The sequence below is a fragment of the Plodia interpunctella genome, chromosome 25 (assembly GCF_027563975.2).
Source record: "Plodia interpunctella isolate USDA-ARS_2022_Savannah chromosome 25, ilPloInte3.2, whole genome shotgun sequence".
In the NCBI taxonomy this organism is placed as follows: domain Eukaryota; kingdom Metazoa; phylum Arthropoda; class Insecta; order Lepidoptera; family Pyralidae; genus Plodia; species Plodia interpunctella.
Window position 1 is genome coordinate 3,489,251 of NC_071318.1, and position 23,161 is coordinate 3,512,411.

General features: G+C 33.7%; 1 protein-coding gene across 1 annotated transcript in view; it reads left to right on the forward strand.

Moving 5' to 3' along the window:
* The window catches only part of LOC128680782 (regulator of hypoxia-inducible factor 1-like), a 26,027-nt gene continuing 2,866 nt past the window's right edge, over positions 1-23,161 (forward strand). Inside the window, exons 1-11 of the mRNA XM_053764186.1 lie at positions 1-114; positions 5,811-5,965; positions 6,647-6,817; positions 8,246-8,402; positions 9,008-9,110; positions 10,240-10,327; positions 16,423-16,589; positions 17,030-17,215; positions 21,627-21,806; positions 22,311-22,461; positions 22,893-23,073. Of these exons, the coding sequence (XP_053620161.1) occupies positions 48-114; positions 5,811-5,965; positions 6,647-6,817; positions 8,246-8,402; positions 9,008-9,110; positions 10,240-10,327; positions 16,423-16,589; positions 17,030-17,215; positions 21,627-21,806; positions 22,311-22,461; positions 22,893-23,073 (1,606 nt within the window). The 5' untranslated portion in view covers positions 1-47. The remainder of the gene's footprint in view (positions 115-5,810; positions 5,966-6,646; positions 6,818-8,245; positions 8,403-9,007; positions 9,111-10,239; positions 10,328-16,422; positions 16,590-17,029; positions 17,216-21,626; positions 21,807-22,310; positions 22,462-22,892; positions 23,074-23,161) is intronic.

Below are 23,161 nucleotides of genomic sequence, written 5' to 3' on the forward strand. Positions count from 1 at the left end.
GTTGCCGTCCAGTGTACACTGTCGAGCAGCTCAGTAGTGTACCAACGATGTTGTGGCTGTGTGTTGTGTTGTGTATCTCTGCCGTCCAGTGTATGAATATCAGCGAGGTGAAAGGTATTTTTTTTCTGGATTTGTATACAAGATTTTAAATACCGTATATAATGACTTTTTAAACAGTTTTAATTGTATATTAGTAAAAGAACTGCGTCTGCGACGTTAAATTGGCTTGGGAACTTCACTTAATATTGAGATAATTTATCAGGGGAGTGTTAGAGAGGATAAAAAATTTCATCCAAGCCGGTTTGAAGTTTCCAAGACATTTGAGCAGTGATTATCATGTTTGCGTTGTTACTTGGAATGAAACACATTTTGCTACAATGACAGCAAATTATTTTTTTTGTTTGTCAAAAGAAAGTAAAATTAGTAGGTATATATATTTTTTAAGAGTGATATATTGTTGACTAGTACACATACCTACCAAATATTCAATTTTGAATGAAAATTAAATGAATTGGCTTTTTCAAAATATAAGTAACTATCCTTATCCTAAATGCAAATGTTTGTTTGCTACCTCTTGATGCTCTTCATAAATGTAGTTTGAAGTACGGAGAAAGAAAATTGGACCATTCATTGTGGAGAAATAAATGTTCCCGTTGGAAATTCACGCGAATAAAGCGCCGGCAAAAGTTATTATGGAATCAAAATCAAAATGCACAACTTACAATTTGGTTTTGATTTACAAAATTAACAGTTGCCAAGCGAAATTTTTTATCATTTACTAGAATTCCATATGATATTTACGTTTATGCAATAACTATTGGACAGTGCAGGTAGGGCCTAAACCGGTTTTATTGATATTTTGCAAATCTTGCCTCACTATAGCTAGGGTTGTCATACGTCTCTTATTTAATAATTTTCTTTATGAACATTTTCTTTTACTTAGGTAAGGTAGCAAGCTTAGGCTTAGCTACGGTAAAGGAGTTTTTGATTTTTTTTTTTCACAAAAAAAGACGATCGTATTTTTTACACTTTTACTTCCCTAATTTATTACGAGGTTTTTAAATTTAATTTAAAAGGGTCAATCTTTTTTAATTATCCTAATCCTAACTAATATTATACATGCGAAAGTAAGTTTGTTTATTTATTTGTTACCTCTTAACGCTCAATCTACTCAACCAATCTTCTTGAAAACTTGCATACATACATAGATTGAAGTATGGAGAAGGAATAGGGTATCTTTTATCCCGGAAAATTAACTGCTCCCGTGAGAAATCACGCGGGCGAAGCCGCGGGTAAAGCTAGAAAATAATAATTCATTTATTTATAAAAAATCATTCTTAACTTTTCGAGACTCTGACGACATTTATTATACTGGAGATGATCAAGAAATAAAACGTTGGGAATTTGTCGCAAGCAATTATTAACCTACATTAACAACCAACAATAACTCAACCATATCCAAAGTGAATCACCATCATCATATCGAGTGTGTTATTTGTTAACACTGGTGTCTGATATTATTCAAGTCTCCTAAAGGCATCTGACATGCCAGCACCGCTTCATCAAAAGTGATTAATAATAGTATTTTAAGAAAATTACGGTCACATAATATGCATTAGTATCTGACATTGAATAATTGTGGCAACCCTAAAGTGTATACATGAATAGTTTGTTGAGAAAATGACATGCATTATTATTAAGATTAATGAAGTATGTTTGTCACTGTTTTTTTGTTGTGACCATATAGTTGTAAATCTTCGTACACTAGGCGATATTCCTCATGGCTGTTAGACGTTGTTACTTGTAATGAAACACACGCAATTACGTTCTAGATAAAATTAATGAATTTATTTGTCATTGAGTTGTCATTATGTACATGGAGGCGTATGGTTCCCGCCCTAATATAGAGCTACTACATAACCTCCGTTGATGACGTACGAGGCGATTAAGGAACAAAAATATTCAAAGCTGATAAGCAACACTATTGTTGCCTATCAGATATGTTAAAGATTCTCGTTCGAACGTAGGCTAAATTTTTTTACAAGACTCAACCCACAAATTTTTATAATAATAATAATAATCATCTATCAGTCCAAAGAAAAACCATATTATGTTATTAAAAAGTCTTAGAAGTCTTTAGTCGATGGAATCATACAGTATATAAATTCAATTAAAATAATTAATAATTAAAAATTAGTAATAATTAATGGGGGGTGAAAGTTTGTATGAAAATAATATCTGTGCCACATTCTCTAGTAAGATATATAATTCGCTTTATAATTAATTATAAGACACAGTTACACACACAGAAATCAAATTTCATTTTGCGTTATGCGCAAACAAACATATAGACAGATAGAAGGACAGATAAAAATTTTAAAAACAATTGTTCCTGTAATGTCATCTATGTACAAACATAGCCCACTTAAAGTTTTATTATATGTATAAATTGATTATGTTTAAATTTCAATTCAAACAAATTATAGTATGCGCGGTAGTGTCGAAAAGCTCGCAAGCGGTAAAAGGTTATGTTTAACGAAATTAAGCAATTTATAATGAACTAGCGGCAGGCACCGGCTTCGCTCGGGTAAAACCTTAATAAATTGTACACCTAAACCTTGCCCTTGAATCTCTCTATAGGTAAGATACATATAAAAAAATCTCATTAAAAAATCACCTAAAAAAGCAAAAACACATTATCTTTCTCGAAACAACTTTTGTTGTGTAGTCAGTTGAAATAAATAATTAAACTATAACAAGTTTAGAATTTTCCCTTTCGTTATATAATTGAATATAAATAACGTATTGTACGCGCACGTACCTTTTGTACCTATCTTGGGTAGTTTCGGGTCGCGATACGACGATATACACGTTCGAGGTATAATTAGACATGTGCGCGTGCAATACCTGTACACAGACCATTTTACCTGTACATCATACTAATATTATAAGTGCGAAAGTAAGTTTGTTTGTATGTTACTTCTTCACACATTATCTACTGGATCGATTGTTAAGAAATTTGGGTAAAATATAACCTGGAATAACACATAGGGTACTTTTTATCCCGAAATTGCTACGGGAGCGAAGCCCCGAGGCACAGCAACACAACAACTTTCTACAACACAATTACAATTTGCTAATTAATGTACAAATTGATGGTAATTAATGTACAAATTGATAATTATTATGACTATACAGTTATATTTAATTTGATTTTACTACTATATTCAGATTTTTATAAGATTTTACTCTATTACTATACTATACAGTCATGGAAAGAATAGAGGGAGGTCTCAGCCCAGCAGTGGGACACCAGATGGCTCTAAACAAAATAAACAAAAAAAATTATCTGTTGTAGCTAATATAATATACTATGACTATTACAGTACATATTATGATTAATTTGGATTAATAAATATTATAACATTACTGCATTATAACAACTATCATAAATTTAGTGTACTTATATATGTGATCTAAATAGCAAGATTGTCCTAAGTGCTCTCAGCATAAAGACATATTATGTTAAATTAGACGTTGCTTTCTTATTAATACAGTTAAAATTCGCGTAACAGTTAAAATCAAACAGGTTAAACTAAGGGACCAGATTGCAGATCGCTCTAGGATTTCTGTTCTTACGAAAACTGTTTTGCAACTAGTCTAGACAAACTTGTACGGAGTTTTAGATGTAGGTAAAGGAAATTGATGGCAAGAACTGGATAAGGATGGCTCAGGACAGAGATGGTTGCCCTAGTTTGGCTTATACCCAGCAGTGTGAAGGTGGAAGGGCTACAGATTATGATGATATATTTCGACATTATCAGTAAAATACGTTATCACAATTGTTAGTGCTAGTCCCGCTATAAGTCTTACCGCAAAATCAAAGAATCTTCAAAATTGTACGTTTAATTCTTTACGCTGGCCGTTCTTACCGCTGAGCTTCGAAGCCTCACAGCCCCGAAATTAGTGTCCCAAGTTGAGAGAAGGTGAAACTAAAATATTGTTATTTTGTTTTTATCCATCACATCTTCGCCTGAGACTCAAATGACATTTTGTTACGTAAACTATGCATGGAAATGTGAAGGCCGAAATATAATTACGAACCGACAAGAATAAAATCCATTAAAATGTAGTATATAGCTTATGTGCTAGTATATGATCAAATGCTTATTGTACTTTGATTAGTGACCGTCGAAAAGGTCATAATATTTACATCTACACTACACAAACAAAAAACCAACTACAAGGTGCGCTTCGAGGATAAGATTATAAGATAATAATATTAAGATGCGCTTTATTATGTGCGCTTCCAAACGCGGGCGCTTTATACCTAATGAATTTATACATTATCATCTAATTTAAGAGCTAGGCTCTTGTCGGTGGAGTCTCCACAGCTAATTCCTTCACTTCTTGATACGGCACGACACGACACGACGGGCTACACCCACTTTTTCTCGTCTCATTTTTCTCTACTTATCCACTCTCTCACTTGATAATCGTGACCGTGCGAAGTGGATAAGAAAAAGTAGGAAAGCGGACTTTGGGCGCCGTAACTCTCAGGTCGCGGAAGTAACCGAGAAAACGATCAAATAAGAGAGAGTACACATACTCTAAAATACCATCGTATACTATCCATTTTAAAACCGTTTTATACACCAATTTGTCTATCTTTATGACACTACAGGATGTTACATGTGCTCGACTGAATGTACTCGCTTGTGACACGCGATTTGTTAAGGATGTGTATTTGGAAACACCAAACAACATTAATATTGGTCTGTTTTGGCAGAAATAGTAGTAGCCTAGTGGTTAAGACCGTCCACCTGTAATCGAAACGTCCCAGGTTCGAATCCTACCCGTGCTACAGAGTTTGTATACCAATCTGACTCATTATATATTTTCATAGAAAACCACATGTGGGAAGGAAAACATCGTCAGGAAACCTGAACACTGGTTGACAGTTTAGTGTACCTACTAGTGTTTAAATACGACTATTTGCCACTAGGTGGCGATAGGTAATTGTAAAAGTCATGTCAGATGCCTTTTAGCGAAACACCAGTGTTTGCCATTCTATATGAAGCAGGCCTAATGGTCATTCGGAGTCCCTTACTGGAGCTCTCGGGATGGACTGGAGCTCCCCAGTCGGATAGAAAATGATATTTTTTATATTGACCTGAATCGAGGTTGTTTATGTATGTATGTACCTATATGTTATAAAATATAGTATCATTCAGTATCCCATAACACATGACTCGAACTAATTTTGCGGCTATCTTGATCTGTGAGATTTGTCCCTATATATTTACAATTTATTTATTTATTTACTTACCTGTTTCCCAAGAATTCCGTTAATAGAATATAATATGTATTTGAGATATGTCCATGTACTGAATACAACATGGTTGTCTAGGAATTACTATTACTAATACAATACTGATTGATATCAATACAAATTCGTAGTATACGAGTACAATTAAGCATTCCATGAAATTAATGCAAGATTTCAAATTAGGTCATTGACTCGCACAATATCATCCTTGACACCATGAAGAATCTTAAAGATCCTCTTCTTCTTCATCGAACCCACTTTATTTGGGGTAGAGTCTCCGTACATTTGCGCTAGAGGTGTCTACTCCGGGTTGTCAAGGAATCGACCCGAATGTTTTTGTCCCCTTTTTCCATGTTGCTTAGCCGCTTGGCTAGGCAATATGAAACAGAAAAAGATGGTGGTTTGCGTAAACATTTTGGTTTTTCGAAAAGTTGGCTTTTCAAACACATATTACTGATAAATAATTTAAATTTGCCCACAGATGAGGCGTCACAAAATATGTTCGACTACTATTCGATGCCAGCTCTGTCCGAGCTGGATGACTTTGATTTGTGTCTGAGAGAGCCGGAGTCAGTGTATTGCATAGCAGATATGATCATAAAGGAAGACGAAACTCCATTGTATCAGTATATCAAGGTATAGTAGCAAGAGAAGCAAGCATAATTTCATTTTAAGTTGACATTCTGATTTTTGTAATGTACCAAATAAACATTTTTTCTTTATTTCTATTGTATAGGAGCAGAACGACTATCATATTTTGTGAATAATGTATAAAGTACTGGTAGTAGTAATTAGCAATAAAATATAGCGGATCCTAGGCTCCGACAACGCCCTGAAATACGATGAGAGAGAGTCGTAAAGTAGAAAAAAGGCTTGTGGTGATTCTTTGTAATCATAATACTTCTACTGATTCAACTATTTGAATTTAAAATCCAGCGTTTTAACTCAATTAAAACAGATTAAGAAAATATTCTCGATATAATTCCTATAGAAAATATTCATAGCTTTATTAAAATTACCCTAAGAAATAAATGTATTATCTTATTATTTTTAAAGCACCACCCTTTTTGGCCTTTGGACTGGTAATGAATGGATTTTAGCATTAAATCTACCTATTCATTACATTTATATTGTGCAATATAGTTTAAATATATACAGAATATATATAATACTGATCACGTACGTGTTATCGACGGAAAAGTCAACTATAGTTTCAGTCTAGTTAAATAGACCTTTTTCAAGACGGGTGCTACTCCGCCTCGCTGTTATCTGATAGGTACCCTCAATAACAGTTTTTAAATGACATTCCTCTTACAGAACTTCTCATCTTATTACTATAAGAACTATGAGCATTCGAAGCTGCACAGAGGAGTATGCGGCTCAAAGCATTGTGGTCTGAACACGACACATCTGAATGCGTCTGAGTCCACAGCGTTGGCACTACTGAACTGTTTCAACTCCTCCTTACAACAAGGATATGGGTTGCAGGTAAGTTAGTCCCCTCCGGGATGGTCAGGTCTACCTTTATATTAGAATAGATATGTGAGTGAGGACAACTCGTGAACGGGTGCTGCCGGGGGGAACTGGTCAGCTCGATCTTTTATTAAAAGTTTTTTTTTTGTTTGGTTAATTATATATATTTTCCTTCCATCAGCACTCGATCACAATCATAATATGTTTCAGTATACCTTTTGACCATGTACTTTATTGTGTACATTGTTATATTACTGATAAAAAATTATACATAAATTTATATTTTAAAAATGGTAAGCCCTTCTGGCATAATAGGGACCAACACTGTTTGAATGAGTTTCTTTCGGCATTTCTTCTCAGCAGTGGTCGTTCCGAAATGCTAGTAGTTTGTAGCTTGCAGTGTTTGGTAAATATCATTTAATTTAGAATATGACGTGAAAAAGTGCCTGTGAAGGCCTAATTTCTGATTAAATTATTTGATTTTGATTTTTGATTTTGACATAGCCATAGTCGTCCTTATATTTGATATTTCCGTTGTATTTTATATGTCACAATGACGAGAAATACGTATACTTAGCAAAAGACATGACGTAAGTGAAGTTTAAAAAAGAAAATACCAAACGGTCCAATATAATGGACCAATTGAATACATTCGCATCGCGTCGCGCCGTTTTGTCTCAATGCGGACAACCATAACAGGAAATATATTTTTTCTATGGCCCCTGGTTGTCAATGTACCCAATAATATACACCCGAAAAAAAACGTGAAACAATAAATATTATATTGTCAAGTGTACTAACTACGCAACTGAACAATGTTGATTAAATCATGTACCTACCTAATTGACAAATCGATCACTACGCATTATTAGATCGAATTGCGAATAATACTTAAAAAATCGAACATCAATCAATCAACACCAAACAATTTATTTCCCTCAGGAACGATAGATACTCATTTGGTCTATTTTACAAGCTTATTTAATTTGCAAAGTGTATGTATGTCGCTATATCCCTATGTCCCTATATCCCTATATCTCGGGTGGAATCTTGCAACTTAATTTTGAAGCTAATTCTTCAATAGTTGACAAGTTCAGGGAATAGTAAAAATTGTATAAATAAGAAAAAATACGAAAACTACAAAAATAATTGCAAGATTCCTTGAAACTCAATTTTGAAGCTTAATATCTTCAATCGATTGAGCTGAAATTTTGTACATGTATTATGTACAATAATCTTAATCTGATGGTGCACCCAGAAACGGCTCAAGACGAGGGAACTCCTCAACCTCTTTTTTTTGTGTAATAAAAAAAAATTAACGAAACTTGTGGCGGATACTTTTTGAATAGCATGAAATAAAAAAGAAGTGAATGAAATCAACTATATTCTTGTAAGAATACTTATATTATTAGTATGTAACTAATTTCATCCACTGTTCATTAGCTCGACACACTCTCAGTACGGTACTGCAAGACCAAAGATGATTGGATACCAGTAGACGCTTTGGACTATATTGTCGGTGTTATTCTGCTGACCATACTTTTAGTCAATTTGGGATGTTCCGGCTACCACTACTTCTTCCCAGGAGAGAAGGGTCAAGGTTTGATTTCGTATTTATTATTAAATGTATTTAAAAAATTACGTACACATAAGAAGAAAAACAGTAAATAAAGTAATTCTTTCTCATTATTTTTTTTTACTAAGGAAATCTTTTTTTTATTGAACACAAATTTCAACTGGCCATGTTAATTTAATAATGTATGATTTTTATAAATAAAATATCTCGTCGAAAGCGCCGCATCGATTCTCTTGATTCATTGTAGGTATATGATAGTTGACAAGGTCAGAAAATTGTAAAAAATGTATATAATCTAAATAAAATAAATATACAGGATAATTGTGATAATTGTAACAGTGTAGCTAGATCAATACAAAGCTTAAGTTGGTTGGAAAGTCCATTTTCGAAAAGTATAAAATTATGAAAACATACTCAACCATCATAAAAAATAAAAATTTTGCAACAATTTTTTTTTGCAAAGTTGTGACGTCACTCCTATATTTTATTGCACTTTCGCAAGCACTTGACGAATTCTAAAATGTTTGGTTTTATTTTAATATAAGGGCCTTCGAATAGTCATCAAAATATAGATTTGTCAACTAGCATATTCTATTGGTAAAATATTTATCACAATCTTATGCTCGCAGGTAACCAGTACATGTTGGCTTTTTGCATCCAGAAGAATTGGAAATCTCTTAAAAGCGGTGGAAGTTCAGAAGGTGGTTTGTTCAAATGCTTCCAGGCTTTGAGGTGAGTTACATTTTTTTTTTTAAAAACCACTCACAACTAATCCCTATATATACATTTAACCTATTATAAAAAGAAGACGCGTCTGTCTGTCTGTATGAACGCGACAAACTCGAAACTACCTTATTTTTATACGGTTTTCACTGATAGATAGTGTGCTTCCCGAGGAAAGTTTAGGTGTATTATGGTTTTACCAGAGTGAAGCCGGGACGGACCGCTAGACCATAGTAAATAATTGCAAAAGTGTGTTTGTTTGTCGATCTTTCCCGTCAAAACGGTTATATGGTTAAGATGACTTTTGTCGCGGAGATAAATCGGAGAACTAGAGAGTTATGTAACCACACCAGCTAGTTTAAGTATAAATGCAAATTCCCTGACAATATTTTACTAGAACTGCATGTACTAAAAAAAATATATCTACTCAATTTTAATTTTTTTCTGGCCTTGCCGATAGATTTATTAATACAAACTGTTTTACAAATATTTTTATAATCACTAGCATTCACAAATAACAGATGATTGGACGAAGATTCTTGACCTCTTGCGGTGGACTTTGAAATAGGCTTTCCGAGGACCAAGGTTAAAATTGTTTAACAATTTGCGAAAGGGATATTAATGGCCACTCACTATCGTGCACATTTTGTAATGAAAAGGTAAAATATACCTAGTTACCTGACCTTGTTAACCGAGACAGCGAAACCACATCTCCTAGGCTTTGCCGCTCCCGCCTGGCAGAAGGGGCAAACCCAAGAAGTGTTTGGCTTGATGTCGTCAAGGATGATATGCGCGTCAATGGTCTGACAACTAGGAATGCCGACGGTCGTGCGAAGTGGAACTGAGCTTCGACGCTCAACAGCTGAGGAAGAACGGGAAATCGCTTAAATGAAAATGATCTCTTCTAGGGAATCACAAGGCATTTCAAAATATATATCAATATATTTTGATATCAATCGTGAGGTGAAAAAACGTAACGGTCTTACAATGTATACAAAGTTTAAACCGCACTTATTTTTGAGTAAAAATTTTGTAAAAGGAATCCTAAGCAAACATTGATTTAATCCAAATTACAGAATTATTATATTGAAATATTCACGATTGCAATATATATAATATACCCGAGATCTTGTTTTAGAGTCTACACAATGGCGATGATTCTTGGACTTCACTCAATGATTTTCATCGGCTATGGATACACTGCCAACCCAGAGTTCATCGAGCAAGTGAGTATTTACCTAAACAGAGTGAATCAAATTTTAAAGTACCTACTCGATTTTTTACCTAATTAAATTAGAAATAAAAACCAACATTATTCGTAGACATATATTACAAAATGTATGTAACTATTTACATTGTACATTACTACTTCTGCATTACATTTGTACATTCTGCTGTTTGGTAACTAGTTGTGTAAGAATTTGCCAGTTTTTGTATCTCTTTGTTTTCGGTAAAATTATTAATTCAAATTACAATCAATTTAATCCGTAAGGAAGACAGAGATAAAGAATGTTAGCATTATAGTTTTCCGTTACATAATGTTGTCACAGCTGACTAAATCGAAAACGGTGGCCACTAAAATCCGTTTAGTCAACTATGACCACATTGTATTATAGGAAACTATAATACTCTCTACAAATTATGTGGCATAATCTGTTAAAATATATATTTTTTTTATTTTCCGACAAGAAATAAAAGAAATTGATAAAAATGTGATGATGGTGGCGCTAAAGTGCGGGCACAGCACAAAGCGCCTTGACAGCTCAAACTATGTTGTCAATTACAATAAAATTGAGTAATACTTACTTGGAATTTGTAGACATTCGTACAAGTACCTACAAATTCCATGCTTTGAATTGAAATAATTTCATCCATGACACACATAAATATGAAATTAAGACAAATAATTGACATATTTGCTGAAGGTTTCAGCATTGAATAGGAATTTAACATATTTTCAAAGATCATGTATGACGTTTATGTGATCGAAATAATACCTAATGTATTTGAATATATTTATATTTCCAATTTTATAGGACTCTTGGTTATTAAAATCTTTGTCAATAGTAGAGGCAAATAATTATTCGAGTTCTTTTTATCGTTCTTATCATTCATCATCATCATCAGCCAATTAAACGTCCCCACTGCTGGGACACAAGCATTATTTATGGATGAATAAGAAGTATGGGCCATAACCCACTACGCGGGCCCATTACGGACAAACAACCGGGACCAATGGCTTAGCGTGCCTTCCGAAGCATGGAGGAACTCAAAATAAAACATTTTTAGTCACACATCCAATGATCAAGGATTTGTCTAAATGTCTAAATAACAATAAAAACTGTACAGATGTACGACGTGCGAAAGTCGACTTTGTTTTATTCATGTAGGTAGCAATTAAAGAATTATAATTCAAAGAATATTCAAAGAATATCTTGTTCTTCAAAATAACAAATAACTACTTACTATCCAAACATGGAGTAAAAGAAAGTTATATGTTGTATAGCTATGTCAATTCATAAAACCCTTAAAAACCCTTAAACCCATAAAAGTAAACCTTTAAATCATTACGCTTTGATACAGATTTCGAAATGCCATGAAATCACGAAACTATCACCGCGGAGACCAATCATGTAATTTTTTTTTGCTGAAATTTGAGCAATTTCCAAGGCACTGTTGGTACCAATAATAGTTACTTAAGTTACGAAATCCCAGAACTTTCTCGATTTACTTCTGATTTTTTATTATGTGTCGTAGGTGACTAAATTTACCTTTTAGATATAAATAGCGGCCAGTCCCAGCTTCGCTAGTCTATTGGTGAAAACTGCATGAAAATCCGTACAGTAGTTTTTGAGTTTATCGCGACAGACAGACAGACGACGCGGTAGAGGACTTTGTTTCATAATATGTAAGGATGTGTGGATTATATTGAAAATCATTCTCTTTCCCAATATTATATTTATTTTATATATATTTATTATATATTATATTTCTTTAAATCTATAATCTGATTGGGTTTTTAATTTATGATGTCTTCGTTATATTAAAATTCAATTACAATTTATCAAACTGGCCACAATTTAGAAAAATAAACAAGTATTTAAAAATGATAATATTACTTAAAAATTGAAAAAAGAACGAATGGGGATTTCCAATTAGTTAGACGGTTGCACACAACGATAAATAAGTTGTTTCGTTGCAATATCGTTTCGTAAACGTGTGGTTACCGTTGCGTATCCGGCCATTGCGCCCTGTGCTGACCAAATAGGTAGGTACTGTTCAAGGTTTAGTAAATGTATAATCGTTTAGTATATCTTAGGGACTAGTAATACAAAAATAATAATATATTATAGATTATATATAAATAATTAAAGAAGCCAACATTAAAAAGATATTTTGGAAAGTGTACTGGAGCCTACTTAAACTAGGTGTCCAGGTCACCTACCATGGCAAGAGAAGTTTATTTTATTACAATTTTTATTATTTATTTTTTATATTTATTATATTATCCATCCAAAAGTATTATATTATAAATTAAATTGTATTGACTGCTTTCTATTTAACTATAATGAGAGTCTGAATTGCATTTATCTTTTATTGATTTATTTATTTATTGAAATTAATTTTTTTTTTTTTCCATTTAGTCGCGCCATGTTTTTGTTAAATGTAACGATTTGTTCTCGACGCCCACGACACAGGCCTAGTCTAATGCGGGATCATTTGTTATTTTATATGCATGTAATTCTTTTTGAGAAATAAATAATTATTATTCTTAAATTCTTATTCTTATTATACAAACTTACACATAATCTCTTGAATTCGACGGTCATATTTCGCAACACTGACTCTCAACCTTGCCCGGTTCCGATGGCTTTCACGCGATATTTTAACATATATATTTTTTTTTTAACAAAACACTACCTAATTAACATATCAAAATATTCCAAAAACAGTTCTAAAATTTCTGGTCGTTTCTGCACTTTGTCTATGAGATAACGAAGAATTGTGTGCACACCCCTAGTGTTGCAGGCGTCCATAGGCTTTGGTGACCACTTGCCATCAAGTGAGCCACATGACAGTAGCATAAAAATACAGTACTTGGACAAAAATCAAAATAACACAAACCATTGCTGTGGTTTTCGACTGTTTTATAATTATTTCGTAATTATAATTATAGTCGGTTTTGTTATGAATTGAAGTTGGTGTGAATCGTGAAGTGGGTGTCATTGACCTGTTAGACACCGCGAGGCGTGATCTTCAATTAGAGTTCCGTAGATGCAAATATTTCTCAATAACACTCAACTCTAAAACAAATACCCAACACATACAACACTACTGTTGTAGCATTTTCGATATTAAATAAATCTAAAACCATCTAAAACAATTTCATATCAACAAATAAAATTAAAATTTTAAAGTTATCTTGATACATTCACAAGGCAAAACAATTTTTTCTATGCGTAAAGAATTACATTCCATTTTATATTCAAAACGATACAACTCGAAAAATTACCGAAACTTGAAATTAGAGTTAAAAAAATCCTTTCAAAGTATGGCAATTTGTGGAACTACCAATATATTTTTTTAATTATAGATATTTGAGTACTTTCGACCTCAATCTATTTATTTATTGAGGCACATCAACAACATAAATCCAAGACAATAACATTTTACATATTATTGATAACTTAACCTAGTGTTTACATTTATGAAAGACGTGCCCCACATTTTATATCAATTTGCCATTAATTACCAAATTCGAGAATACACTGTAACCAATATTACTGATTTAAATAATAATATTAAATAATGGAAAGCAAAGATGAGGTATAGGGTGTTACACGCAAACTTACTTTTACGGTATTATACCCCGAAATTCCCAGGGTCTGAAACCGTTCTCCGACAATTGCTTCGTCTACAAACGTTACGTCGACAGAATAGAGGAAACATTCTGTCGGCGAAGCGTTCGCAGATGAAGGGTTCTGTCGTTCAAACGCCCGATGTCGAAACATTCTGTCCACGAAACGTTCGTAGACGAAGCAATTGTCGGAGAACCGTATCAGACTCAATTCCGACGGGGGCGAAACCCAGAAATATCATACATATTAAACTACGGAAACGGACCATACCAATACATTCCGGACAAACAAAGTGAAAGTTTGCACGTAACATTAACAAAAAACCAACCAGTATTAAATAAACAAAACACAAGAAGTTCAAGTCGTCTCAAGTTCGCTAAGCACTCACCAAATTCAAGTTAACCATGTCACGGTCACACCGGTCCACGCAACGTAATACCCCACACAACTCTTCGGTTGGTTGATTATATTTCGTCATCTACTCGCAATCAGCTGATTTTTATGTGAATGCCGAAAATTTTCAAGGTTTTGCTTGTGTCAATACCATTGATCATACTTTAACCGCTTGGAATTATTTGACATCTCTTTTCGTTTCGTTCGGAGTTGTGATACCGCGAAGTCCTGAGTCAGTGAACATTGTTTTGTATACTGATTCCACAAAAAATTTAAACGTTCAATGCTTATGACAAAAATGACGCTTTTGTAAAAAAACTTATTAGATTCAGACCAAGGATTAAATTACTTAACTGGAATAAAATCTACAAATAAATTATCGTTACATCTAATAAGAAAATACCCCAGTTTTGTAAGTGAAGATAAAATTGATGTAAAATAGCACTTGCAGAAACCACGGCTTTCTCAAGTAGCAAACTCGACTTTATAAAACTAAATTACATACAATTTATTAAGCGCAAATGCTCTAGATCTGTGAGGTTTTAAAGGTAGACGCGTCTCATTTCTATAATTGTACAAGTTGGTTGTAGGGCTATAAATGTATATAGGTATAGGTTATAAAGCTACTTATAATGTAATGTTATGATAGTCTTTGAAATTGAAATATGAAAAACTTTCTCACGTTCATACGTACAGTCACCACATTAAATTACCCTGCATGAATCTCTGTGGCGCGGTAATAGCGGCGAGTTTGCAATGAATTTGGTTAGGTTGATATGCTGTTGATTGTACAATACAACAAATCTCTCGCATGTGATACGTCAGTACCCTAATTGAAATTGGACATCGAATTGAAATTCAAATTTAAAACATACCTGGATCTTCAGCTCGGCTTATAATAGGTACTATTTCATTCGATATGTCTAATGTTATATAGGCTTTTCTTTTTATAGTTATGTATACTTTCCTTTCTATACGTATGGTTAATGTTAGCTATGTTCTCCAGAATTTTCTACTTGTCACGCCCCAGTCGTATCCCTAAATAACTTTTAAGAAATTCTTGCTTTTGAAAATATTTCATGAGATTATAAAAAACTATAATTAGTAAAACCGGATCGTGGGTTCATTTCCACTTTTAAAATGATTTCAAAATCATGTATGATATACATATTAATAAAAATTAAATTTGAATTAAAAAATAATCCAATAACCCGCCTCCTAGGTCACAAACAGGCCTGTGGAAGTTACTTACATCTAAAAAAAGAGATGATGATATCCAAACGGCTAAACACACATTTTGCAAATATATAAGAACTCACCCGTTAAAATTTCTCTTTGAAATAAAACCAACTAGATCAAAATCGGTTCAGCCGTTTACTGCTACGAGGCCACGGACAGACATACAGACACACGTTAAACTATCCTCATTCTGCCGTTGGGGGTTAAAAACGATTTAAGTGCTTGCATATCTACAAATAAAACATCGTCGCCCCAAACAGCAATTTGTGCAATTCGCTAGACATGTTCTTTTACGAACAATTGTAACGGAGCTGCCTGAGGTTACATTGACTCTGTGACTAGAATGAATTAAAAATTACATTCTAAGTTATACTAAAATATTAGACAGATTAAGGTAAAGAAGTGTAAGAACTCATACGCCACGAGAAGAATTTAAACCTGGAACTTTATTTGGGCGGGATCAGTTATTTTTCCTCGATGAAAGGTATCCTATGTCCTTCTCCGTACATTCAAACTACATGTATACAAAATTACAAAAACATTTCGCATTAATAATTAGTTTATTAGTGTCTCTTTGATGAATACCACCGTTTCGACCGCTGCGATCGCGCTGTTATTACGATCCGTCAATTTTCTTGAGGAAGGAATCCTTTCCAAAACCAATCATTCGTAATGTAGACACAGTATAGATTAATTATTTTAAATTCAGATAGCAAAACAATATCTTGTCTTTGTCAAACTTTTAAAAATTTTAATGACAGCGCGGCCGCAGCGATCGAAACGCTTTGAGAAACGTCGAAATAATTTTCTTATACTATAATCCCTTTCAGTCTTACAGTGACTTCTTCAAGGCTCTACTCTTCAACGCCAGAATCATAGTCCAGATCTTCTTCGTTATGGGAGGTTTTCTAATGGCGTACAAGATGTTAGTGTACGCTGAGACTCACCCATTCTCACTCAAAACTGTGCCGATGGCTTTAGTCAATAGATGGGTTCGGTAAGTTTTCCAATAATCCATACTAATATTATAAATGCGAATGTATGTCTATCTGTCTGTCTGTTCCGCTTTCACAGCTAAACTGCTGAACTGATTTTAATACAATGAGGTATATTCTTGGTATGCTGCCGTTCAAACATAGGGTAGACTTTCTTTCAAAAATCAACCCCCAATTATAATTTCATAATTTGAGTGCATTTGACCTCAATCACAATGGGATGCAAAAATGAGGTCTTTGGTATGACACGCAAGCTCAAAAAACGCCTATTCACTCTTGCCTTGAAGATCCCTAAATTGTAAGCGAGAGAAGAATAGCGAGAGAATTCCAAACCACAGCATTTCGTAATAGAAAAGATGATCTAAATCAAGATTTTAATAAACTTGACCTTGGTTAAATTGTCAATACCCTGACAAATCTCAACATACATAATTTCTTTCAGTTTAGTGCCGGCAGTGCTAGTAGTTATGGGTCTAGCCATGACCTGGGTGCAGCACCTGGGTTCTGGACCAATGTGGGACGCAGTGGTGAAGAGAGAGCGGGACATGTGTCGGATGAACTGGTGGCAATTGGTGATTCTAATGCCTAATCTTTTCCCATTCGAGTATCTGTGTCTGCCTCAAGCCTGGTAAGTTACAGTCTCCTAAAATGACTTATGCAGTATTATTACCGTGACCATGAACAATCGTGATCGCATGACTAGAATCCCACTAATATTATAAATGCGAAAGTTTGTGAGGATTTATGTGAGTATGTATATTTGTTACTCTTTCGTGCAAAATCTACTGGAACGATTATTATGAAATTTGGTATACGGATAGAATATAACCTGGATTATTCCAGGTTACGCATAGCGTACTTTTATCCCGAAATTCCCACGGGAGCGAAGCCCCGGGGCTCATCTAGTGATTCATAAATTTGAATAAATCAAGATGGTTAGGATGTCTATTCCTTAATAAATGTCACCATTATTATTATGAATATCCTCGATTTACAATCGGCTGAAAAAGTCCAGTCCAATCCAAGAATAATGTTGAAAAGTACACATATAACTGGACTTTTGCAGGCGACCGTACCCAATTTACAGAAGGAAACAGAGAACCATAATGCACTAATGCACTACACATGTTGCATAGTTTTATCAATCAAGTTTCAACACACATCATCAATATTATATCTAATAATGTTCCGTATATAATCAAGAATGCTAAATTTATGATTCTAAAGCTACCTCTTCAAAGGTCCTCTTCAAGGTCTAACAAAGCGAGCGTCGATGTTGCAAACATCTCGCTAATCGCTCTCCATCGTATAAGCCTTAATAAACAATATTGTTCAATCTATCTATACAAATGTATTAAATTTATTACTCGCTTCTAAAATATGTACACTATGTTGCTTTGTCTACATTATAATATTTGACTTGTGTATAGATTGACATGAATATAAAGCCTGGTCAAAGCGTATCTGCTGTCGAATATAAATGACAAAAGAATTAAATTTCAAGTTATTAGGCACCATTCAAGGTTTTCAATTTTGTAAACGTCAAAAATGCACAAAGTTGATATTCAAGTTTTCACTTCAGCAACCGCTCCCTGAGTGTAAACTGTTTTTTAAAAATTTGAAAAAATTCTTAAATACCAAAATTGTCAATGAACTAAAATATATCTGAGTTTCCCCTATGATAACATACACGGTTTACCAATTAGCATCAGGGACACGACGAACGAAAGTTAGCTAATCTCTCTATAGACATTGTTCACAATTGCACTAGTTGGTTGCAAAACTGTGCAAATATTGTCATAATCCACAAACACAAACCTTGGAGGAGAATTTTAATGGTCGTTGAGAAATTCTGTCTTTGAAATGGAACAATTACTAATCCAAACATTAAACGTTTATCTAAAACTATTTGACTATTAGTCCGTTTTATCTTACGAGCGCTAATATGTATACAATATTAGCAGTAGCTAGAAAAGGAAATTAGTTATTTGCAAAAGCATTAATTTATGGTTTTAACAGAAAACTTAATATGCAAATTATGTGTTAGGTTCATTAGATATGCAAATGTATATGTGGAGCATCCTATCATACTATAAAATAGCTAGTAGCTTGTAGTTTGTAGCTTTGGTAAATATTTAATTTTAAATATGACGTGTAAAAGTGCCTGAGTAGAATTAAAAACAAAACCGAATATATAAAATTAACCCTGTTAGGACTATTTATTACATTAATTCAGTTTTTATCTGAGTTTAATCACAGGTTACACAATACATCCAGTAGTTTAACCTTAAGAAAATCGTTTAAATTAAGTATAATTACATTTGTCAATCAGTAACTGAGGTGCTTTTAAGACAAATTTATGTAAATAAAAAAAATAAAAAATACAATACTAGAGTGAAACAAATGTCAATAAATAAGTAATACTTCCCTAATTGGCTTATGATATAGTTCATTGTGTTAGATTGTGTTAGAATAATATTTTTTGAACTCATATTTATTTCGTAATAATAAACACAACAACAAAAAGAAAACTTCACAAGTTACCGAAGCCAAATAAATTCGACAAACATATTTCTAGTAAATATCACTGTTCGAAATTCGGATAGCAAACAAAATCTCAAAAGATATACAAATAAATATACTTCTTTCGCTGGAACAAAATAACGAAATTTCAGAAAACTTTCGCGGTAAATATTCAGAAAATTAAAATATATATCAAAAGAGCGAATCAATTTCTAATTTAATAAGCCTGATAATCACAACGTTATCTATTAATTAAACATGAGAACACATACAAATAATATATTATTCCAAAAACATGAAGTTATATTATTTACAAAATGGTGTTAAAATAAAAACTTATTCCTACTTGTTTTACCGGCTATGGGTATGTAAATTCAAATGGGATTACAATCTATCATATCCAAATTCATTGTAAAATCGCCGCTATTCTATGCGTAGAGGGTTGATTATACAGTCAGCAGCATATCAACCTGTCTAATTTCGTTGCATTTCAACCGTATTATTGCGGCATAAAGATCTACGCAGAGTAACTTGATGTGCGGTCGACTGTACATACAAAAAATCAATTAATCTGCATTATTTTCGATTTTGTTTGGTTTCATTGAATGAATTACCATTATTGATGTAATATGGAACGGATGAGGAAAACCGAAAATGATGAATATAAATTATTTCCGAGAAAGGAAGCATTAAAATATTTACAGTAAAACCTTACGTAATAGGGTTTGATATTGTACTGACTCCGATGCACGACACATGACTACGATATCTGACCTGGCGATCAAAATGTTGAACTTTAAAATATTGTTTTCAAAATTAAATGTCTTTTTCTAGTCAAAGTTATTCGACAGTAGTGACTCTCTCGCCGAATCAGATAACCTTGTCAATTTGTAAGTAGGAAAAGGGGCAACACGAAGATCAACCTTACGAGTAGATCATTAATTCCTTTCATTAAATGAAGGAAATATTATTATGAAAATCAATATCCTTAATAAGAGTCCAGAAACATAAAAATAGATATTCTGTATTTTATTTTATTTACACAGCAATAGGCATCTTAGTAACAAAATGGCTGCCCCTACTGAAATATTATTGCAATTACGTCTACTGACTATATACAAGTCTTTGTTATAGGGTCAGATAAAGAAATCGGCTGTTTCTTTTGTAGTAAGGCCAATAAACTTAAGTGCGATAGTGTGTTTTTCTTTGATGTTTTAGTTGGATTAAGATCCTATGGTATTTCCGTCTCATTCTCACATATTCCCCGTTACATTTAGGGCTATGACGTCTCGGATCCCGTGATCAGCATAAAAATAAACTTAAACATTTCGAAACATCGACGGTGACTTACAATCGCCGCTTGATGTTAACCCTTGGATATGTCAATATTTAAGTTAGGATTTATGTGTCCCTTTCTCGCCTCGTACGATATCCACGAAAGTAGTCCTATTCGTCCTATTCTAAACTGGAACTATACACCATGTTATGATCCTATATCTAAGTAAATGTTAATTTTGACCCATATTTTTAAGTTTGTTGCGTCGCTCCATTTTCACTTGCGCGTTGAAAGTCAGCGGTTTTAAATAAAATTTTAACGTCAGCAAGTCATAGGTATCATCCGAAGTTGGAAAAGAATTTCAAATTTTAGCAAATATATTTCCTATAGATCAGATAAGACACAAGACATTCATACTTTAAGTAAATTACCTAAGTTTTATTGAGGAATTCGAAAAATGTACATAGGCTCGTTGCATCGTAATTGCCATTTTCGATTGCAGCAGATTGCGTGATAGGTTTGTGTAATTTTTACGCATCTCTAATCGTTATAAGTATAGTTTCCCTTTCCTCTGGTATGTAGTTAGTTCTGCAGGAAATACTAACTATTAATTATATTAATATTAATAACTAACTATTAATTTTTCGAACCCAAAGGACCCCTGACCTCCGAATGTAATCATCCATTCTTACTTCATTATCATGAAGATCATAGTATAAAACAAAAAGTACCTGTCCCTGTGTATGTTTAGATCTTTAAAGCTACGCAACCGATGTTGATGCGGGTATTTAAATAGATAGATTGATTCATGATGAAGGTCGTTTCTACTAGCTGCGCCCCAGGGCTTCGCTCCTGTCGGAATTTCGGAATAAAAAGAAAAAAAGTACCCCTTGTGTTATTCCAGGTTACATTCTACCGGTGTACCAAATTTCATAACAATTGGTCCAATTGTTTATGTGTGATAGAGTAACAAACATAAGAGTACATACATCCTCACAAGCTTTCGCGTTTGGTACTTTTTATCCCGAAATTTTGACGGAAGCGAAGCCCCGGGTCGCAACAAGTTTATACAAATAGTATATATATGGCTGCACTTGGAGCAACTTTTAAAAATTGAAAATTAAATTTGAAATTAAGCTTGGATATTTAATTTGATCCAAGTAAATTTCTGAATTTTTTGTTCCTCCTTTATCTTAATCAACATCGGCAGTCATTTCAATTACATGTCTTTCCTTTTCAGGTACCTCGGCACGGATACTCAGTTGTTCCTTATTACGCTGGTCATCATGCTGATCATCTGGCGTTGGCCCAAGAGCGGACTGCCTGTTCTTAGTGTCGTGATGGTCATCAGTCTACTCATTCCCTTCCTCCAGACCTACTTCATGGATCTCTTGCCCATTAGAACCAGCATTTTCCCTGAGTAAGTAAACGAGTGTGTTATATATTTTTGGAATTATATCAGAATGGCTGGGTTAGCGGACTTTTTTAATTTACTCCTTTTAGAAAATTTAAGTAACATTTAAAAGACTATAAAATTTACAAATGGCCTCTTGGAATATGACGTGTAATAACAGCATTATATTGTAAGTTTAAATTATTTAGCACGTAAAAAAGTTATTGACAAATAAACATTAATATTGTGCTGTGATTAACTTAACATTAGTATACCTGATACCTACTAATCCGTATTGGACACGATAGGCCCATACACCTTATCCATTCACAAGGAAAACCATTGCCCCAGTGAGGACAGTAAAATGGCTGATGATAATCGATATAATAGAGTGTTCGATAATATATGGAAATAATTGTATTGCCCAGAAAACCCTAGCCACAGCTACTGGTGGTCACGACCCTCATCCATGAGGATATGACTATGATTATGACATTATAGATGACTTATAGAATTCCATCTCTCTCACAGGTCTATTAGAAACATCTTCGGCTACAACTTATCTTTCTACCACTCCTACATATCGGCCCAGGGCAACTGGGCTGGATACCATTTGGGAGTGATGACCGCGTACTTCTACCACAAAGCCCAGACCGAGAAATGGAATTTGGCCGAATCTAAGGTTAGTTAATCAGTATTTAAGAAAATAAAAGCTGAAGTTAGTACTTAACTGAAGTGCTGGATCTTAAAATGGAGTATTTACGGTCAGTGCAATATTTGATCTTGGTACTGAAATAAATTTAATGATATCCTTTAGTTGTAAATGTATCTTGTTTTATTCCCATGTTACTTGGTAATTAGCCATTCACAACACACATACTACACTTACAATTAGATCCTCGCTTTATTCGACGAAGTTAAATATTCTTAATAGTTTATAAATGACATATCTTGAGACAATTTATAATGATCTTATTTAATTGCATTGTTCTATTCTTGATCTTTCGGTTTTAAAATTCTTCAAAAACTTCCACTGATATTCGTTTCTACGAAAAACGATATCCTTCAATGTTACTAGGTTCTGAAATATTATATAAAATCTTATTATTACAGATTCTGCAGTTACTGAGCTTGATATCTGTGCCGGTGGCATTGGGTACTGTCCTGATGGGCTGGGATCTTCACCACCGCGTCGCGTCTTCCTTCGAAGCTGCCGTCTTCAACGCTCTGAACCAGAACTTCTTCGCTCTCGCCATTTGTGTGTTCATCATCGGATGCTTCTACAGGGTTAACAGTAAGCATTTGAGTTTTGTTTCTCTTTTGTATATCAACTGCCATCCCAATAGATAAAACTATCGTAATTAATCACATTTTTTATTCGT